This window comes from Schistocerca nitens, chromosome 6 (assembly GCF_023898315.1).
Source record: "Schistocerca nitens isolate TAMUIC-IGC-003100 chromosome 6, iqSchNite1.1, whole genome shotgun sequence".
In the NCBI taxonomy this organism is placed as follows: Eukaryota; Metazoa; Arthropoda; class Insecta; order Orthoptera; family Acrididae; genus Schistocerca; species Schistocerca nitens.
In genome coordinates this window covers 420,251,116-420,270,948 of record NC_064619.1, presented here as the reverse complement: position 1 = coordinate 420,270,948, position 19,833 = coordinate 420,251,116, and the positions used below count along the sequence as shown (strand labels likewise).

The window sequence follows — 19,833 nt, the reverse complement described above, 5'->3', positions numbered from 1 at the left end:
TCTGCACCCACTCGCTACTCTATGGCTCCTATCCCTGTGACTGTCCCCACTGCAAGACTTGCTCTATGCACCCTCCTACCACCACCTATTCCAGTCCTGTAACTGGCAAAATATATACTATCAAAAGGAGAGCCACCTGTGAAACGACACGTCATATACCAGCTGTTATGTAAACACTGTGCAATCTTTTACATCGGCATTACTACAACCCAGTTATCAGTCAGGATGAATGGGCATATGCAACACACAATATCCTGTTGCAGGGCATGTTGTACAACATGGCAGTCATATCCTTGGTGCCTTTTTCACCATATGTGTCATCTGGATTCTTCCCCCAAACACCAGTTTCTCAGCACTCCGCAGGTGGGAACTAGCACTACAACATGTACTTCGTTATTGCCACCCACAGGGCCTTAATTTACCTTAATTCCTTCCATCTCAGTGTTTCTTCACAGTAAATACCCCTTCCTTCACTCCATTTTAGTTTTCTACATCTTTTATTTTTCACTGTCTCCTCTCCCACCTCTGTTACATACAATGCACCTAAATTTTCCTTCTTATTAACTCATGCATGATGTTTTAGTAGTGATCTCTGTCTTGCATATTACCCTATCTTCCAGTAGTGATTTGAGAATTTCCTTTTAAATTCTAGAACCACTCAGCCTTCTACCGTCTCGAACACACAATATTCTGGATATGAGTGTGGGATGGTAGACTCCTACCTACTTCGCATCACATGTTTGTGTGTGCAGGTTTAAAATCAGTCGCGGGAAGAAAGTAGGCGTGGTGGCCGAATGGCACTAACAAATACCTGTCGGGCAATCCATAGATGTTTTAGTGAATGTGTAAGGAAGAACTATGGAGTTTATATGCAGCTCTGTGCTTATTGTGTCATTGACAATTGTTATTAAAACAAGGACATTGATTGGCGACTCCATAGTGTCCTGTGCACTACGACCAGATAATGGGTATACTTGAAAAGAGAGACAGCATTGGTCGTATATTTTTATTATCGCAAAATCAATTTTCTGTCACTGAGTGACCATCTTCAGTGCTGTATTATATAACTTAAATTAGTAAGCACTGGTGTCAATAAGCTTACGTCAATCACATAGACTCACAAAGTGATACAAGATACTGTTGAGTGAACTTTTATTGTGTAATTATCATATTTAAAGTTAGTTTTAAATGCTTACAAGAGCTAAGGCATATAAAAGTATGGAAAATATACAACAGGTTGGGGAAACTCAAGACCTAGCTATAGCCATGAAAACCAGGAAAAGAAATGCCTGACTGGGCAGAGTTGATAAATTTAATCAAGGCTCAGAATCTTAAGTTAAACTCTTTAAGTTCTATGTGATTGCCGTAAGCCTATTGACACCAGTGCTTACTAATTTAAGTTATATAATACAGCACTGAAGATGGTCACTCAGTAACAGAAAATCGATTTTGCGATAATAAAAATATACGACCAATGCTGTCTCTCTTTTCAAGTAAAACAAGGACAGTTGAAAAAGTACTCCTGAAACCTCTTGACGTAACCTTGCTATAGGCAAGACTTATTTTCTGATTCACATTAAGAGAAGTTATGGTATCTAAGCCAATTTTCTTTTAACTGTAACTGAATTTGGTTCTGACATTCGCCTGTACAAGAGACTTATAGGAAGTTAAATATATGTGGAAAGTGAGAGTTCTATTGTTTATGGAGGTTAAATACACCGTTAATTGATGAAAAGTAAAGTTTGTATGTCTACTTATTTCACAAGTAGTAAGAGTCTAAAAATAGGTGGACCAGCATTATTCAACACAGAAGAAATCATGAGGGTTTCCAGCAACTGGCTATCCAGTAGAGAAGAGTGGCTGCAAGTTCCAAGTAAGTCACCTTGTAAAGAAGTGGAAGGTGGTTTGGGGGAATAAACTGAAATAACCCAGATCCACACTCACACTTTAAGTCATTAGAATGTTAGAAAGTGGTGACCTGTGTGAAAAGATGGAGAAAACTGGAATATTAAGTAAAAATGAGAGAAGAAGCTGTTACCTATAGCCATAGCAACCAAACATAATAAGACAAGGGAATTACTCTGAGAAATTGGAATATATTCAAGTATCCAATGGAGAAAAATTTAAATGGAAAAACGATGAAGAAATGTAAAATTCACAAAGATAAAACAGCAAAGAAGATTTTGGCATATTTGTCTAAGAAGAAATACACACAGAACGCTTCAACTAAGAAGATCCAGTGCAGGGAGTATACAGCTCTCACACACATTGCGGGGACGCAGATGCGGAAACCAACATACACCTGATGCCACTGACACCAGCTGCTGTTCTATGGTGCTGACCTGTCTCCACATCAGCTCACCTACACAATGCGAATTCTATGCCGGGTGAGTGTGAAACAAAACTTGATTACTTTAGTACAAAGTGATACAAGATACTGTTGAGTGAACTTTTATTGTGTAATTATCATATTTAAAGTTAGTTTTAAATGCTTACAAGAGCTAAGGCATAGAAAAGTATGGAAAATATACAACAGGTTGGGGAAACTCAAGACCTAGCTATGGCCATGAAAACCAGGAAAAGAAATGTGATGTTTAAAGCTTTCCCGGCGTACTGATTGTTCCATAAAAACACGGGAGAACTGCCGGATATCGGTAACTTCCTGCCACGAAAAGAAGGAAAGAAAGGAAAAGAAATGCCTGACTGGGCAGAGTTGATAAATTTAATCAAGGCTCTGAATCTTAAGTTAAACTCTTTAAGTTCTCAATTAAATACCTAGAGTGAAGGTTTAAATGCTGAGAGTGCAACTCTGAAGGCATGGGTGCTTTGAAGACTGAGTTCGACACAATAAGTAATAAAGTAGAAAATATATAAGTCGATTTAAATAACTAGTTGACAAATTCTTTGACCACTCATATAAATCATATGTTTACTGACCTTAGTCAGAAACAGAAGGACACTTTTCAAGATTTATCAAAATCGTTAGAACTTAACATTGAGAGCAAATGTAATAATGTAGAATACAAACTTATTGAAAAGTTAGGATCTTTTGAAAACGTGTACAATATGAAGTATAATGATGTCAGGCAGGGGTTGAATACTTTGAAAGAGAGTGTAGATAAGCATAATGAATTAATGCCAGACTCAGTCACAAATTACAGGTGTCAATAGATGGGTAGATAATGTAGAAAGATATTTCAAAGAGAAAATAGCTAACTCTGACATTATAAATGTAATTAGTTTGGAGAAACAATTTGGAGAAATTATAGATTGAAAGATTACTGACAGAATAACATCTGGAAAGTATTGCCTATTCCTTCTCCTGAACTCAATGATACCAGGAAGGGTATGGATGACCTGTGGAGAGAAATTAAGCTTATCCAAGATAAAGTAGAAAAAAGGGTAATTTCACCTAATGTGGTATTAACCAGTGAAGTGGTGAATGATTTGCAATGGGGAGCCCATTCACGGTTATTTAGACAATTCCCTAAATTTAAGCCAGATGGAGAGGTACATCTGACCCATTTCTTAAAAAGGTTTAACTAAGCTTTACCAAAAACTTGGGAAGATTCCAAGAAGATCGATTTTGCTTTGGGGCACCTTCTAGGGGAAGCCTCAGAATGGGGAACAGTAAATATTGAGAATTTTTACTCTTGGGGTGACTTTCAAAATCAATTTAAAGAGAAGTACTGGTCTGCCAGTGCTCAAGAAAAGTTAATATCAGATCTATGGGACCCAAAATATTACAATAATACTTGGGGTACTATAAGGAAATATTTCGATTGGCATTTAAAAAAAAAGAAAAAAAGGGGGGGTGGGGTGGAAATACAATGTAAAGGATGTAAAATTGTATATCTCCCAGGGACGTTAACATTCTGGGTTGACAGGCGGAGTAACAACCATCAGATCCTGGGTTCTTTTCGGTGTTTTTTCCAGAATAGTTTTCCTGCACCGAATTCCTTTAAAATCTAGAACTATTTTGTAATCTTATTGCTTGGAAAACTGGATATGACTGTAAAATAGAGAACAACTTAAGAGAATCACAGAAAAAAGTGATATCTAGATGAAATAATCTGAATGGAGCATTATATTTGTGGAAAATATAATATGATGTGACTAGCTGAACAACTGTTATACCGTAGTATATAGATTTTTCATTTTGTATAGAGTATTTTATAACTTTTATGAGATGTGATATAGATGGGAGGGTTTGTGTAAATTTTAAAAGGGGTGGGTACTGTAGCTAAAAGCATGATTTACATGAATGGATAAATCATGACAAACACAAAACACGCATCACACCTTTCAAACAACCCTCACAAACAAGTGTGCCTGATTTCTCATCATTTGCCATTTCTGTAGGGTTGCTAGGATTTCCTTTGGGGACCTCAAAGGGTGGCAGTGGGATAAGTCTGTTCTGTAGGTGACGATTTAACACCAGACCTCCTCCAGCGTCTCACTTAAGTACCCGAGTGGTAGGGATCCTAGGAAAGGGGGATAGGAAGGGTTTCCTGCCTTTGGGGCTATCTCCTTTTCTTCTTCAATCCTAGCATCCTGATGCTGTCCATGGCGAGAGTCTATGGCCGTATCCTAAAAAAGAGGATAGAAGAAGAAATAACTGAATCTGAAGAACAAAATGGATTCAGATCTGGTCGCTCCTGTACTGATGGAGTATTTACCCTCAAAAACCTAGTGGAGAAATGGACAGCAAGGGACCTTACAACTCACCTTGTCTTTATAGATCTCCAGGAAGCTTATGACACAGTTCCAAAGAACAAGCTATGGAGAAGTCTAATTGATAATGGTGTGTCACCAAGCTATGTGAAAGCTGTCAGACTCCTCTACCAAGGTCGTACGGCAATGGTTAAAGTGAGAAATCAACTATCTCAAGAGTTTGAGGTGACAAAGGGACTACGCCAGGGATGCACACTTGCCCCTACACTCTTTAAGATCTACCTAGAGGAGGAACTAAAATCATGGAAAAGGAAATGAGGAGGAATGGGTGTCCCTGTAGACGACGAGACCTTGTTCGCTCTATTTTTTGCTGACGACCAAGTGTTAGTAGCTGGAGATAAGGAAGATGCAAATTACATGCTCCGCAAATTAAAAGAAGAATATGAAAAATGGGGTCTTGTCATAAACATATCTAAAACCAAATATTTGAAAGAGGGAGAAAATACTGTTAACGGCTTACGGCTTGGTTCTGATACTGTTAAAGGGTGTCATAATTTTAAGTACTTGAGAGTGACACTGTCGTCCAATGGTAGAAGTATGGATGATGTAAACAATAAAATAGGCCAGGGTAAGTGAGCCATAAAACAACTAAATGGTATTCTCTGGAACAAAAACATAACGCGCAGAACAAAACATACCATCTACCACACAATTATTGAAAGCATCACAACATATGGTGCAGACTTGTGGGAACTAACTCAGAGGCAGAAAGATCGCCTGCTGGCTGTCGAGATGGATTTCTGGAGATGGAGTTGTGGATACTCCAGACTTGACCATATTAGAAATGATAGGATCAGAGAGGTTATGAATGTCAAAAGCACAATCCTAGACTACACAGAAAGGAAGTGCCTACTCTGGTATGGTCACTTACAGCGTATGCCAGACACAAGATGGTCAAAACGGGTATGGCAATGGACTCCAAATCAAAGAAGAAAGCACGGTAGACCTGCAAGATGCTGGAAAGATGAGGTCAACGAAGCAATGGCAGTGAGAGGTCTTAATGAAGGAGACTGGAATGACCGTGAACGATGGAGATTTGGATGCGAAAGGCAGCGGCAGCCGTAGAAACCTCGCTCATATATATATATACCATACGAAAGCACTGGCAGGTTGATAGAAACACAAACATACACAATCTCATACACAAAATCCCGGGAGCGGAAAGACTTACCTTAGGGGGAAAAAAGGACGGGTATACACTTGCACACACACACATATCCATCCACACATAAACAGACACAAGCAGACATCTCACAAGCAGACATATTTAAAGACAATATATGAATATAATAGAGGGAAACATTCCACGTGGGAAAAATATATCTAAAAACAAAGTTGATGTGACTTACCATACGAAAGCGCTGGCAGGTCGATAGACACACAAACAAACACAATCATACACACAAAATTCTAGCTTTCGCAACCAACGGTTGCCTCATCAGGAAAGAGGGAAGGAGAGGGAAAGACGAAAGGATGTGGGTTTTAAGGGAGAGGGTAAGGAGTCATTCCAACCCCGGGAGTGGGAAGACTTACCTTAGGGGGAAAAAGGACAGGTATACACTCGCACAGACACCCTTATACACTTCTGAGTTGAAGGCCAAAAAGTCGGACTACATGAACACACATCCACATATTGTAGGTAAAAGCATGATTTACATGAACGGATAAATCATGAACAAATCATGGAACAAAACAAAACACATATCACACCTTTCAAACAACCCTCACAAACAAGTGTGCCTGATTTCTCATCATTTGCCTTTTCTGTAGGGTTGCTAGGATTTCCTTCGGGGACCCAAAGGATGGCAGTGGGACAAGTCTGTTCTGTAGGTGATGATTTAACATCAGACCTCCTCCAGCATCTCACTTAAGTACCTGAGTGGTAGGGATCCTAGGGAAGGGGGGTTAGAAGGGTTTCCTGCCTTTGGGGCTATCTACTTTTCTTCTTCGATCCTAGCATCCACGTCTATTTTTTCTTTTCTTACTTCTGATTTGAGGTCCTGTCTATTGTTTCCCTCTTTTCATATTCACAAACTTCTATCACTGAAGCTCTTCCTTATTTCTCTGTTTACTAGAAACCTAAATCTTATCTTTAGGTAAGAAGGCCGAAAAGTCAGACTACATGAACACACATCCACATATACACAAATATACACTTCTACACAAACATTAAATTACATAAGACAAAGCCTGTCATGATGTGAGAACAACCAGCTGTTGTAGGGGAAAATGTGTGTACATATGGAAATATGCACCTATATGTAGGAAGCTATGATGGTTCTACATCAAATGTATATACGAAGAGGTGCACATAAATAAAGAACAGTGTCAGTTCTAAACGGAGATTCGAATAGGCACAATGAACACATGCGCAAAGAGAGACAAAAGCATATAATTTTATGGAACGAAAACACTACATTATGAACAACTATAAAGTAGTAATGAGTAGTGGATAAATAAGAAAGAGGCATGAGCTAAGAAAGAAAATGAAAGTAAGAAAGGAATTAGTCATGTTGATCATTAAGAAACATCAGTGTAATAAGTACTCTGATGAATTGAAGGATAGTGGGACATAAATAATACATGTAGACATAGTATCTATTGAAAATACAGAAGTTGATAAGTAGAGGAGGACTCTAGAGAGTAAATGATATATTAAAGAATGAATGCGAAGTTTAAAATAGATTTATATCTTTACTAGAAGATACTTAATTGTGGTACACATAGAAATGTATACTAGGGTAATGAACCGTGAAGCCTACTGAGAAAGAATAAGGGGGGTGTACCCGGCATTCACTAAGTATGAAGGGTAGATGTTCCTACATGGAGATAGGAGGATCTGTTGCCTAAAAATAGGGATGTTTTGTAAGGGGCATACCTACCAGAACGGATAGAGAAAGTGATCTCATAAGGTCAACTGACAAGAAAGGAATAGGTGCTGATCCTAGGAGAAGGGGGCAGTATTGTGACAAAAGTCACAAATTTTATAGGGATTATTCTGGGAAGTATGAATTTTATGAATGACTAACCTTACTAGATTTTGTGGAAACAAATGAGTGTCAAAAGAACACTTTCATTTCATCCAGAGTTCCTCCAAGCTACAAATAATGAAAACAGTACACACTAGGAAAAAGGTAGTACAAAAGATAAGAATAGAAAATATATTACTCATGTGTCATAAACACTTGAAATTTATGATTGAAAATAATAATAATAATAATAATAGTAAAGAAGAGAAAAAGAGTTCTCACAATTCCTAAATATTAGTAAAGCTGACTAAAATCATGAGTAAATGCTCATGTCTTAATAACAAAGTAAAATAAGAAAAGAGTAGAGAAACAATAAGCGAAAGATTGTTCAAGAGAGAAAAGAGAATTGTTATTGAAAAGAAAGATAAGTATATAAACTTATGTAAAACATTTATACTGTTAAGATATGAAATGTTATTATGAGTGATATTATTTGCATAATGATTATTTATAAAATATCGCATGTTCGATCTGAGGGGGGGGGGGGGTTTATTTTGAGAATTTCTGTTAAATTCTAGAACCACTCAGCCTTCTACTGTCACGAACACATGATAATTTGGATATGATTGTGTGATGGTAGAATCCTATCTACTGCATGTCGCATGTTTGTGTGTGCAGGTTTAAAATCAGTCGCGGGAAGAAAGTAGACGCGCCGGTCAAATGGCACCGACAAGTACCTGTCGGGCAATCCATAGATGTTTTTGTGAGTGTGTAAAGAAGGCCCTATGTAGCTTATATGCAGCTCTGTGCTTATTATATCATTGACTATTGTTATTAAAACAAAGGCAGTTAAAAAAGAACTCTTTAAAACTCTTGATGTAACCTTGTTATAGACAAGACTTATTTTCTGATTCCCGTTAAGAGAAGTTATGGTATCTAATCCAACTTTCTTTTTAACTGTAACTCAATTTGGTTCTGATGTTCAGCTGTATGAGAGACTTACCGGAAGTTACATGTTTATGTGGAAAGTGAGAGTTTTATTGTGTATGGAGGTTAAATACATCGTTAACGGATGAAAAGTAAACTTTGTACGTCTACTTATTTCATAAGTATAAAGAGTCTAAAAATTCCTGTACCTAGCATTATTCTATGGAGAAGAAGTGAAGAGGGTTTCCAGCAGCCAGCTAGCCAGTAAGGAAGAGTGGCTGCAAGTTCCAAATAAGTCACTTCGTAAAGAAGTGGAAGGTGGTTTGGGGGAATAAACTGAAATAACCCAGATCCACACTCACACTGTAAGTCATTAGAATGTTAGAGTCCACCCTTAAGCTCTCAGGTTTTCAAATCTTATCTGGGTCAGTCCCCAACAATCAGTCTTTCCTTTTCATCCCATCCAGTATGTCTCCCCTGACCCAGCGTTCTAGGTGACTTTTACGAACTGTACCCCTTTCCCTAAAACTCCACAGTCATTTTCCTTCACCCCTCTTCCTTCCCCTTCAACTCTTCTGCCCGAAGAAGGAGCCACTGGCTCCAAACGCTTGTAAAAGTTATACCCTAATGTGTGTGTGTTCCCCTGCCACTGCTTGATGAGTAGATTTTTTATCTATCCATTTACTGTTATATAAACAATATCTCTTTAAATGTGTAAATTAAGTATACATTTTTTTCATATTTCTAAAGTGATGTGTAACTGGCATATGACTAGTAGTAGTAGTAGTAGTAGTAGTAGTAGTAATTATTACTATTATTGCTGATATGTGGAAAACTGTAGGTGGTGGAACAGTCAAGAAGATATATGGAGTCCTTCAAAAAGTCTGGGAAACAGGAGCTTTACCAGAAGATTGGAAAACAGCATTAATCCATACAATCTACAGAAAAGGAGATAAAACTAACCCCAAAACCTATAGAGGAATTTCCCTCCTTCCAGCAATTTACATAATTCTTTCAAAGCATTACAAAACAGGCTGGAAAGCCAGCTAGATCAGCAATTAGGAGAGTACCAAGGGGGGTTCAAAACAGGATGATCCATTGTGGCACAAATTTTAAATCTGAAGCTTATAATCAGGTATAAAAGAATGAGAACCAAAAGTATTTACATATCATTTGCAGACATAAAAAAACCATATGACTTGATCGATAGAGAAACATTATTCATCAGCTTAAGTGCGTTTGGAGCTGACAAAAAATCAGTGGCAATCATAAAAGACACACAATGAATATGAAGAGTAAAATTAAAATTTTAGGTGAAACTTCCAAGGCATTCGAGGTCAAAAACAGTGTAAGACAAGGAGATGGACTGTCTGTACTGGTATTTAGTTGTGTGCTAGAAAGAGTAATCAGGGAATGGAAGAAAAGAATAGAACAAGAAGAAATTTAAAATATCATAACTGGGAGAAAAGGGGATAAACTGAGTCATGATTGTTTGGCTTTGGCAGATAATCTTGCCATCTTAGCTGAATCTATAGAAGATGCAATAAAGCAGATAAATTTCCTACAAGAGGTAGCTTTAAGAAGTAGGCCTATATATCTTTTCAAAAACCAGAGTGTATGACAGATGTGAAGGAGGTACCAAAATACATGGAAACTGATTATAGATGAATGTAAGTGCTATAAATTTAAATATCTAGGTGAAACAATGAAACCTAATGCTTTGGACAAAGAGGCTAACTTACTAAGAGAAAGAAAAGTGGAAGTGACTCTGTCTCTAGATCAGAATGCCACTGTGCTTCAGACTACCTTTTATTAAATACAACCAAACAATTTGGTGAAAGTATAATATAAATAATAACTTCAACCCCAAGATGAGTATAATATAACTGTCTAGATAAAAAGTCTGCTCAACAAGCAGCAAGAGGAGAAAAAAACAGGGAAAGTTAAGGAAATTTGCAAGATTTTGAAGTCAGTGGCATCTGCTTCCAGAAGAAATACTGAAAGGGTTGAAAGGAGGTTGAAGAAAATGCACTGGCATGGTATAGGAAATGGGGAGAGTTATGCAAAGTCACCCAGAACCCCAGCTCAGCAGAAACTTAACTGGACAGGATGATATGGAAAGACTGATTGTTGTTGATAGTTGTAATGGGACATCCTCCTCTAGCATTCTTTTCCTCGACAGTAGTTATCGATACTAGTATTATTTTTCAAATTTTAGAGTGGTCAGTATTATCTCAGTTGCTTTTCTGAAAATTTTCATTTAATTTTATACACACTACATTATATTTCAAGCTAAAATTTATGAAAAGGAATTACTTTATAAAATATTTTAGTTTTGATGCTATAATCGATAAGTACCAATTCTGAATGTACAGTTAAAATTATTTTTCTTAGAAACGTTTGAAATTCGAATTACTTGCATACTTAAAATTTCTATTATTAATTACCCAATCGTGTACTGTACACTATGTTTATTTTTGGATTCATTTATGAAATAAGAACAGAAATTAATAATGTAACTAAAACTAGCAGGAATTCATTTGTTAAGAAAAATTGTAAACCCTTTGGAATACTGTTATTTCCAAAGTGTGTGGGAGTCATAAGTTTGCCCCTGATGTGATTGGACACATTTTTGTATAATAGATGTGAACAATGTAATTTCAGCTTTGTTAATTTGAAAAATAAATACTGTGTGATATACTAAAATGCGAGAAAATCAGAGGAAAATATACTTACGTAAAAAATTCTGCAACAACAATCTTCCAATTTATTTAGTTCAAACCAGCCATGAGGACCTTATGTTAGATTTTCAGCTTCAAGAATCAGACCCGTAGACAAGAAGAATGGGAACCATCTCAAGATAAGTAAATTTGAAAGTTTATTGTAATCTTCACTCCTCTCAAATCTTCATAAAAGACTTTGCTTATTAATTACTTGGACTGGGCATTGTTTAATGTGGACAATAGATGGAAGAAGGAAGGAGGAGGTAGATTACAGACTGGTGGACAATATTTGAAAACCTGAGAGTTTAAAAGTGGTAGATAGGGTTATAACAAAGATTACTGACAGGTCATTGTGCAAAAGTTAATTAGAGCAGACAGCCAAGTGCATTATACATAGTAGACAGGTGGAGGTGGGAGTGGGGAAATTGACAGATCAGAAAATAAATGATACAGAAAATTAAAATGGAGTTAAGAAAGGGATAGCTATGGAAAAGGAATGCTAAAAACAAAACGAAAAATAATGCAAAGTAACACATATTGGGTTGTGAGAACCCAGGACATGTTGTAATGCCAGTTACCAACTGTGTAGTTCTGAGAAACTGGTGTCTGTGGGAAATGTCCAAATGCTACAGGCACTGAGGTCACAACTGTTATGTTGTAGAACATGCTCTGGTCTACAAAGACTTCCCTTCTATATTAAAGACACCAATCATTTCCCAGATCATCTGAAATCTGTGGCCATACCACTCCCACCATACACCTTTCTTGTCATCATTGATGCCACCTCCCCTTACACCACTATTCCACATGCACAGGGACTGTCTGCTGCTGGACATTACCTCAACCAGCACCCAACTGATTCCAAACCCATGACGTCATTACTAACAACTAATTTACCTTTGAGAGGCAGACATACAAACAGATCACAGGCAGGGCAATGGGATCAAGGATGTATCCTTCCTATGCCAACCATTTCATAGGTTGTTAGGATGTGATTTTCCTGGGATCCCTAAGCCTTCAGTCCTTGGTTTGGTTTAGAAACAATGATGATGTCCCTGCCATGTGGACTTATGGTAAGGCTGACCAATTAAAATTTTTGGAATCTCTATACCACATTCTCCCAATTGAATTTAGTACAGTGTTTTTCCAAATCCCATGCCACCTTCCTTGATTTTGATCTCATCCTCACTGCTACAGAATTCTACTCACATTAAACCTATGAAGAAACAACAGCACTTACATTTTGACATTTTCCGTCTTTTCCATGATAAACGCCCTCCCATATAGACTTGGCATTCAAGGCAAATGTATTTGTTCACATGCAGACTCTTTACAGCAATACGCCACCATTCTCACCTCAGACTTCACTGGTCATAATTAGTCCATCAGGCTAGTTCTAAAGCAGAATTCCTGGGCCATCACACCTGATACTGGTACTATTGATCCCTCCAAAAAACAATTTAAGAGTACATCTCTTGTCACTCAGTACTGTCCTGGTCTTGAATGAATTAGTGAACTACTTGGACAAGGCAATGACTTCCTAAAAATCATGCCCTGAAAAGACGTCCATTCTGTCTGATTTTATGCCCTCCCATCATTCCCCAGTCTCAGCAGTATCCTGATGAGAGCCTGTGCTTCTGCACCCATTTTCTTATCTTATGGCTCCTACCCCTGTGACCATTACCACTATCCACCCTCCTACCACCAGCTATACCATCCCTATAACCGGCACACATTCAAAGGGAGAGGCACCTTTGAAATGATAAACACCATGTACCAGCTGTAATGTAAGCAATGTTCAGCCTTCTGTATTGGTATGACTACCACCAAGTTATCAATTAGGATGAATGGACATATGTGCACTCTGGATTCTCCCCCATGGCACCAGTTTCTCAGAACTCTGCAGGTGGTAACTGGCATTACAACATGCTCTTGATTCTTGCCACCCACCTGGCCCTAATTTATGTAATCTTCTGCAGTCTCAGTATTTTTCTTTTCAGTAACTATTCCTTTCTTCCCTCCCTTTTAGGTTACTACATCTTTTATTTTCTCACTGGTCTATTTTTTCTCACACCCACCTCCACTTGTCTACCATATATATTGCACTAAGCTTTCAGCCCTTATTATCTCTTGAAATATGGTTTGTAGGTAATCTCTGTCTTGCTTTTTATCCTATCTTCTATTTTTAAGCTTTCAGGTTTACAAATCTCATCTGCTGCAGTCTTGAACAGTCAGCCTTTCCTTCTCATCTTGTCTGGTAAATCTCCTCCAACCTGGAGCTCTGGGTGACTTTTCCATAACTCTTCCCATTCCCTAAACCTTGGCAATCCCTTTCCTTCATCCTTCTTCCTAGACCTTCATCACTTCTGCCAGAAGAAGGAGCCACTAGCTCTAAAAGCTTGCACATTTGCTTAACTTTTATGTATGTTTTCTGCTCTTGCTGCTTGGTAAATAGATTTTTGATCCATCCAATATAATTATATTTCCAAAAAATGATTACTTTAATTGATATACAAACAATTAGATGAAAGAGAAAAGATGGAAAAGAAAATCTGCAGGAAAAACTTAAGACCAAAAAATCATAGTGGAAAGTGGAAATTAAGAAGTAATAAAGAAATTTATGAAAAAAAAATAGAATGAATATTAGACATAATGAGAAAGAGAAGAGTTGTATTCTACGGACACTGAAAGGGGTAGTTAAAAAAATAACAACAGAAAGATTTTTAACTTTGTTGTCAAAAAATTATTTGTATCAGAGGAGTAAGATGTACCTGAGGAAAATAGGGAAATAATGGAGGAAGAAACTGTAGAAAGAGAAAATATCAGAGCTAAACTAAAAAGTTTCAAGGGCTTCCTGGAGAAAATAAACAAATTGACAGATGTAATACAGACAGGGGAAAGAAGCTAAACGCAAAGGGAAAGAATGAAGAACTGGTGGAAAGAAAGAAGACATGCAGAGAGAAGGAAGAAGACATAAGATATTTCATGTGGTCCTTAGTAGGTCAACAAAAATGAAGTAATAATAATGACAGTAATAATAAAAATTAAACAGCTCTTCTGTAAGAGAAACACACACAGCTTGTTAACATTATTGGTACTTACAATGCAGACAAAACACTTTGTATTACATTAAAAGTGCTCCTAAGTGTATTGTGAGTCATATTATCACAAAAATAGAGGAAAAGAAGAAGTAGAAACAGTTAAACATAGTGAACAGTTAAACATATTGAAACAAACCAAGATAACAAGTGCTTAGTGAAATAATACTGTGAATACAGTCAAGTTTGTGAAAATAAATGAAAAAAAAAAAAAATCAAGTCTACAGGTGCAATTTTTGCTGTTACAAGAGCGTTTGTTACGATATCAAGCTAGTGAAATAAACTGTGGACACAGTGTAAATATAAATCAATGCATGTACTAGTGAAAACATTTCAAATAAGTATGTCGGGCGCTAATGACCATAGCAGTTTTGCGCCCTAAAACCAAAACAAAAAATAAGTATGTAGTACAATTCTGAACGATATGTTTAAAGTGCACAAATGAAATGGAAATGAAGACACAACAGTACCAGTATTCCAGGTATGTTTACTCTAACACAATTTTTTTTTGCGAAGCATGGAGCAGAAAAGTAAAGAACTATTGTCATAATGCACGGTATGTAAATTAGTCAGCGCAAGGCACAGAATGAAATCAATGGCTCAAAACTAAACAAATAGACCATAAAATGGTACAAGGAAATACTCAGGATGAAATTTCACGACAACGAATGGAAGATGAAATTTTACGAGAGGATGCTCTAATTGCACATCTTACTGATAGTTTGAAGACTCTAACAGAACAATTAAACTGTATGAGTGCCACAAACAGTGTGTCGATTCTTTCAGATGACCAAAAATGTGGACCAAATTTACAAAAGGAAAAACAAAACAGCGGCATTGCTGAATGTTCCGATAATTGTGTTACATCACACATCCCAGTAAAAGCAAATACTGAACAAACAGAAAAGGAATTAACAGGAAAAGGGACCAGGAATCAATGTAATACAGCTATGCCAGAAACTAAAGTTCTTATGTCGACTGACAAAAACGGCAGAAACTATGCAAGCCTGTTAAATGAATTATCACAGAAATGCTCTCTATAACATCCTTTGTTAAACCAGGTGTGTTATTTAATGAAGTTACAAGAGACATTCATAGCAGAATCAAACACCTAGGAAAAGAAGACACTCTAATAGTCTGTGCAGGATCAAATGACAGCAGATACTGGAAGATGACCTGTAATTTAAAAAATGGTGCAGAAGAGTTAATCAGGAATATGTTACACCCGAAGGTGATACTGTGTACAATTCTATACCAGTAAGGCAGGGTACAGAAAAATTATGTCATTTATCAGCTGAACAAGTACACTGTAAAAACCTGTGAACAATACAATCATGTCCCAGTACTTGACGTAAACAGATTCCTAAGAAGACAAGATTTCACATGGCAAGAATTGCATGTAAACAAAAGTGGAAAAAAGAAATTATGCAGAGAATTAAAGTAGGCAATTACAACCAAAAAGCAGACCATAGTCATGGGAAACAACATAGCAGCAACCAACATGCCAGAAGTAGAAAAATCTTGTATAGAATCACCAGGAAGATGAAAAAACTGGACCATCACATTCCAACAATGTGATTGACCACACTGAACCAAGAAAAATAGAAGCAAATTCAGAATTAACAGCTGTATTGGAACAAGCAACATCATCATCATCCCAGTCAACAGCAGAACCACAATCATAGGCAACAGCAGCAGAGCCACAGTCATCAGTGGCAGCAGCATCCCCAGAATCATTATCATCAGAAACACATGTAACAAGAAAAGAATCAACATCAATAACGAAAAATGCAACATCATCACTAGCAGAAGTAATAGTAGCCACTCATCCTCCTAAGATGACAAGAAGTTCACCACCATGCCAACTGAAGGAGCAGTCAACATTGGAAAACTCATCAAATGGTCGTTTACTGAGGAAGAAGAAAGCAGCAGTTCCATCCCATCTCAATGACTTTTTGCTGAAGGGCTACAGGAGAACCACAGTTAGATAAGTAAAAGTGTAATGTTCTTACATATGAATGTGTAGTCTCCTAAGAACAAACTTAATGAACTTCAGTATTGGCTGGAAAACTTAAACTGCACAGTGATTTCAATAAATGAACACTGGCTTAGCAATGAGGAACTAACATTAAGTGTACCATATGGATATGAATTGGCAACCAGCTACTGTAGAACAAGTATTAAACATGGTGGTGTATTTGCATATGTTAAAAATAGTGTGAACCTAATCTATGAAGCTATAGATGTAAGTGGACTGTGCATAGAAGCAAAATTTGAAGCTGCAGCCATAATGTTGCCAAGCCAGGAAATTATAATAGCTTCAGTATACCACCTCCCAAAACACAATGAAGACCTGTTTGTGGAGCTTCTGGAGAAACTGATACTGATGCTACTCAAATACAAAAATTACAGAATACTAATATTTGATGATATCAATATAGACGATAGGTTTATGAATAGAAAGGTTGATCACTTGCTAAATACATTAAGGTCCCTTAACTTCAGTTGCATAAATGACAAACCCACAAGACAGGAAGCATGTCTAGATAACATAATTATACGTCTGCTTGTGTGTGTGTGTGTGTGTGTGTGTGTGTGTGTGTGTGTAACTGTCCCTTCCCCCCCCCCCCCCCCCCCCCCCCCCCCCCCCCCCCGCAAGGTAAGTCTTTCTGCTCCCGGGATTGGAATGACTCCTTACCCTCTTCCTTAAAACCCACATCCTTTCGTCTTTCCCTCTCCTTCCCTCTTTCCTGATGAAGCAACCGTGGGTTGCGAAAGCTTGAAATTTGTTTCTGTGTTTGTGTTTGTTATTGTCTCTATCGACGTACCAACGCTTTCGTTTGGTAAATTACAGAATCTTTTTTTTCTTTTAGATATAACATAATTTGTGTTTCATCTAAACAAAACAGCTAGGCATTGCAGAACATGAGGGACTATGGCTCAGACAAACTCTTTACATTAAGGCAAATAAAACTTCCATAGACTGTAGAAAAATTGTAAGACCAATTAATGAATCAAAGTAAACAAGTTGATAAATAAACTGAATTTAATAAAACGGGATAAAATAATACTCACTGTAGATGCAAATGAATCTACCAACAAATTTCTAGAACTATTAACTGAAAATTTTGAAGCATGTTGTCCTAAATGCCGCAAGAAAATATCAAAGCAAAATCATTACACCAAACCACAAAATCTAAAAAGCTGGTACACCCCACATCTAAGTAGAATAAGAACCATAATGCTACTCTATCGTGATAGGTCCAAGCACTATAATGCTGACAAGGAAATGGACATGAAAGTGAAAAGGGTTTACAGGTCTGAAATCAAGGCAGCTAAGTGCAAAGCAAATGATACATATAAACTGAACTCAGTAAATAAATGCAAGCTGCATGGGAAATTATTAAAACAGAAACTAACTGTCATGATAAAGTATACCAGACACCAATTACACCTGATATTCTAAATGCACATTCTGTCAGTCCTCAATCAGATAATAGCATAATCGAGAAATTTTTACTATATTCATTAGTCCACTTGAAGAACAAAATCATTCCAGTGCTGAATAGACTGGGTTACCATACTGCTCAATTTATAGAACTATAAACTATAGTTTTGAGTAGGTACTGTACCTGCAGAGTATTGTGTTTTGATACACCAAGTAGAAATGCTACTCTTACAGCACTAGTTTTGTCAGAAACAATAGGTGCAGATGCCCATGTCTGCCTGATCGCTGCTCGAGCTTCAAAGTTACCAACAGCTGAGCATACAACAATGAGGAGAAACAGCTTTTCACTACAAATATCTGGTTGAGGAATAATTGCTGTCAAATTCTCTGGCAGCACATAGAGCCGCAAATCTCTGCTTGTATTTACAGACCAGCCTGGAATATTTAGTGTAATCAAATAATATTGCATTTGACAGTTTTTTTTTTTAAAAAAAAAAAAAAGACTGTAAAATAAACATTTTCAGTAAAATCCACCACATCTCAATTCCATTACAGCACACCATGACCACAAAAGCATTCTTTATCAAAAGCCATAAATTTATTGAGATACTCAATGGCACCAACAGTCAACTTTTAAATAAGTGTATACTTCTTTATATCCTCTTAGGATTCCATTAAACAGACCCTCATGGGGCACTACACAATTTCAAGAATACAAAACAAGAGATTATGTTTTATAAAATATTCTTGGTCTTAATGCGATATAAATTACAGTAACCCTAGCTTTTGACAACAAAATTATTTCTGGAACTATTTTTATAAATTTATTTTTGTACTTCAACTTTCTTGCACGTAGGAACCTAACAAGATGGCATGAAAAATGATTCATTTTCAATGAAATGTAATCAATGTTCATATTCTACAACCCTCCTTGGTTTATCTGAGAACACTTCCTCATTCTCTTTTAGCACTCAATAAAATTCCCTCTTTTCACTTAACAATTTGAAGACCAGTCACTTAGAGGAATTTTGGGCCTAGAAAATGAGTCATTTATGACATTATTTAAAGTGTTCCTGGTACATATGTAATACATATATCTTAAAGAGTAATACATACTAAAAAAGACCAAGCTTCAAGATTTATTTTCATATTTACTTTAGTTCTTCAATAGGTTATAACTTCTAAAATCTTGATGACAGTAAGTATAAATGTCTTTCTAAAAAAAGAAGTTCAAGGTGAGTTACTAATCAATTTATACCTATTGAGCTTCAGAAATTTTTTGCTCCCTCAACTAACATGACATATCTGTAGAAGACTTACAGCAAACTGTGAAACATGAAATTGTCTCGAGACAATCACATATTGGCTCAGCCATTTGTCACAGCAGCTATTACATTTGATAGTGTTTCTTTCAAAATAATTCTAGAAATTGACAATGGAAGGCAAAACTTTGAAGAGACAAGCAGCAAGACATCCATACAATGTTCTCATATGAAATGAGTCCAGTTTCGAGCAATAGTAGGGTAGCTCATGTGGCGTAAAAATCATCGGGCAGTTTTCTCCATAAATCCTGCACTATTTCTGACTCAGATAATCTTCCTCTTTGATATTCTAACTTCATAAATCATTCTCACAACACACTTTCATGGAGGTCCTCCCATGAATTGCTGACATTCATATGATTACAAATCCATACCACAAATTATCTTATTTTTGGACAGACCAATATTCTTCCAAGAAGTTGTCCTTAAATTTAGAAAATGTCTCTTCAGTATGATAAGTCCAAATTTAAACAACACCTTTTTACATTGCCTGCCAGGGCATCAACCACTGTATATTTTCTGCTTGTCACTCATTTCAACATGTAGAATTCTACCACAATACTTTATGAGATCTTCACTGTGCATCCAACTTGTTTCTTCCATGAATCAAAC

General features: G+C 36.8%; 1 protein-coding gene across 1 annotated transcript in view; it reads right to left on the bottom strand.

Moving 5' to 3' along the window:
• Positions 1-18,368, bottom strand: part of LOC126263384 (lactosylceramide 1,3-N-acetyl-beta-D-glucosaminyltransferase A-like) — a 79,971-nt gene extending 61,603 nt beyond the window's left edge. Inside the window, exon 1 of the mRNA XM_049960477.1 lies at positions 18,084-18,368. Coding sequence (XP_049816434.1) covers positions 18,084-18,368 — 285 coding nt within the window. The remainder of the gene's footprint in view (positions 1-18,083) is intronic.
• Positions 18,369-19,833: the final 1,465 nt, after the last annotated feature.